The sequence below is a fragment of the Phanerochaete carnosa genome, assembly GCF_000300595.1.
Source record: "Phanerochaete carnosa HHB-10118-sp unplaced genomic scaffold PHACAscaffold_907, whole genome shotgun sequence".
NCBI lineage: Eukaryota > Fungi > Basidiomycota > Agaricomycetes > Polyporales > Phanerochaetaceae > Phanerochaete > Phanerochaete carnosa.
The window spans coordinates 1-2,315 of record NW_006768534.1 but is presented as its reverse complement, the minus strand read 5'-3'; the positions used below and the strand labels follow the sequence as shown (position 1 = coordinate 2,315).

Sequence of the window (2,315 nt, the reverse complement as noted above, 5' to 3'; positions counted from 1 at the left end):
GTCTGTGTGTTCACTGAAAAATCATTCAATGTTAGCTACGTGAGGGAATCGTATCCTCTAAGACGTACAAGAGAGCTTGCTGTCTGAGGCTGCATCGAGATGTGCCATGCCCATAAGCTGAAGAAAGATCTGATCATGTGCGAGTGCCTGAACGCACATTCCGGCTTGACGTCGTAGTCCCTCTTGAGTCGTTACGAAGCCACCACTGACAAGATGGCGGACAGCATGGGTAAAGCTCATTGAGTGGGCAATATCCTTGCTTGGTGCATGTCGGTTGGACAAAATGCTGCGACTACGTATGACGTAGTTGTACGATTCGAAGCCTTCCGTTGCCATAAGAATAGCAGGTCCGAAGCAGCGAATATGGAGCACGAGATGGAGAAGAAGATGAAACTTCGGTTTATTGAACCACTGAGTCGTCCATAGAGCTGTTGCGGCCAAGAAATCGTCAATAGCTTCCTGCAGCATAACTAGGTAGCTGTCAAGCTCGCGGATTTCTGGCTGGAAGACCAACGGACAAAGCGGGCACAAGGCTAGCCAGGCTTCATATGCTTCTGGCGGGACCAGATCGTAGAGTACTGCTGGTGCAACTTGGAGTATCACGCGGAAATCGCGGCCTGTTAAAGACTTTGCATATTGGACAAACGTCGAGCCTTGCAGATCGAAGAGACCAAGACCGGAGACATTAAGGCTTGAGAGGCGGGCCTTCAACGTCTGTTTACCGGCAGCAGACTGCCTGGGGACGGCATCACGCCAGAAGTACTTCGCAAAGCCTAGCAAGACAACATGTAGTATCTCTACTGGTGTGTCTGCGTTTGGATCAATATCTGCAACAAGAAGTTGAGTATCCTAAGACAGTGGGTTGCAAAAAAACGTACCATCAAGAGTAAATATAGGATTGAGAATATCTTCTGGTGCTCGCCCATCAAGAAGTCGGTCGAGCAGCTCTCGAAATCCGGCACTCGCGGGACGTCCTTCGTCTTGATTTTGGGTCTTGAGCTTTGCGAGCTCTGCTGTGAGCTGCTCGAGGAACGCAGTAAGATGCTTGTCCTTTGCACCAGATTGTGTTGCCGTAGCATCTACGTGGGATGGTCGACCACTCTCGACGCAGTCCCATTGTTTCCAAAGTTCTGCAATAGTGTGCTCCCGCGTGCGAGGCGTACCAAGTGTGAGAAATGCTGAAAGAAGCCGATGCTGTTCCTGAGCTGATGTCGGGCCTCTGGACGTGTCCTTCTCTCCACCTGTGCAAACGCGACAGAAGAACTTCCCTGTCATGCCGACATGGGAGGCTAGCTCGCTTTGCATTGGGTTATCTCCAAGGAATGCAAACGGCCACGGAACGTAGATAACTTCTTCATTAAATACACAGTCCCAAGCGACGAGACCGTGGTCTTGGAGCTCTCTAAAGGAGCCGGATACATGAGATGGTAGGTTGCGTTGCATTGATCGGAAAGACGCACCTTAGATCCGCAGAGATACCCTCTAACATCTCAAGTGGAGCGGCAACATTTGACGTTGATAGGGAATGGATATTATAGGGTAGGTGGACATGCTCACGCGGCAATCCTGCCAGCACAAACAGGAACGAGTTATACTTATTCCATTTCTTAGAGCCATTGCCAGAAGTGTCGTCACAATACATCCATAACAGCAAGGGCAGAACAGGACGGCCCTGGGCTTTCGCACGCCATGCGTTGAGGGGAGGATGTTCCCACTTCTCGATATGTCGACAGGGACGCGAACTTGAAGTTGTCTGGCTTCTTTGACAGCTGCATTTATGACGCCGAACGCCTATCGGAGATGAGAACAACCATCAAACATTAGTGATGCTGCGCACCTATAATCTGGTCTGGCGACGGTAGTTTATAGAGCGCAAATGACTCAAGGAGCCGTGGAAAGCTTAACTTGAGTGCAGAGAGCGGCACATCACGACAGTCCCGCTTTCGGCCTGCTTCAATGACGAAGCCGTCTTCGAGCACTGTCATGCAATGTGCTTGCGCGTGCATCGAGCCGTTCTTCATGAAGAATCGAACGGGCATTACTATGGCAGGTTTTCCCGTGCCATCGAGGTCAGCGAGACACGGCTCGTGTATGTAATAGTCTTGCTGTCCCTCAGCATCGCGCGCCATGATGCCGGCATACTTGGGCTCGACTTCAGACAACCATCTGTCAGCCTGACGGGCCTCAGACAGGTGTGGCGCACTCTTCTCCGGATACAAATGTAGCAGAGGGCGAACCATTGGATTGGCCATCTCCTGCGTGGCAGTTTAATTAAGCGTATTCAACGCACCTTGTAAGCGTGATTCACATGTGTC

At 51.0% G+C, this 2,315-nt stretch overlaps 1 protein-coding gene across 1 annotated transcript; it reads right to left on the bottom strand.

Annotated features, from left to right (window-relative positions):
* Window positions 1–57: 57 nt before the first annotated feature.
* On the bottom strand, window positions 58–2,252 carry PHACADRAFT_203180 (uncharacterized protein; the record flags this gene model as incomplete). Its single annotated transcript, XM_007403240.1, has 4 exons — window positions 58–827; window positions 879–1,402; window positions 1,461–1,791; window positions 1,838–2,252. The coding sequence occupies 4 exons, from the start codon at window positions 2,250–2,252 to the stop codon at window positions 58–60; spliced, it is 2,040 nt and encodes a 679-aa protein (XP_007403302.1).
* Between the last annotated feature and the right edge of the window lie 63 nt (window positions 2,253–2,315).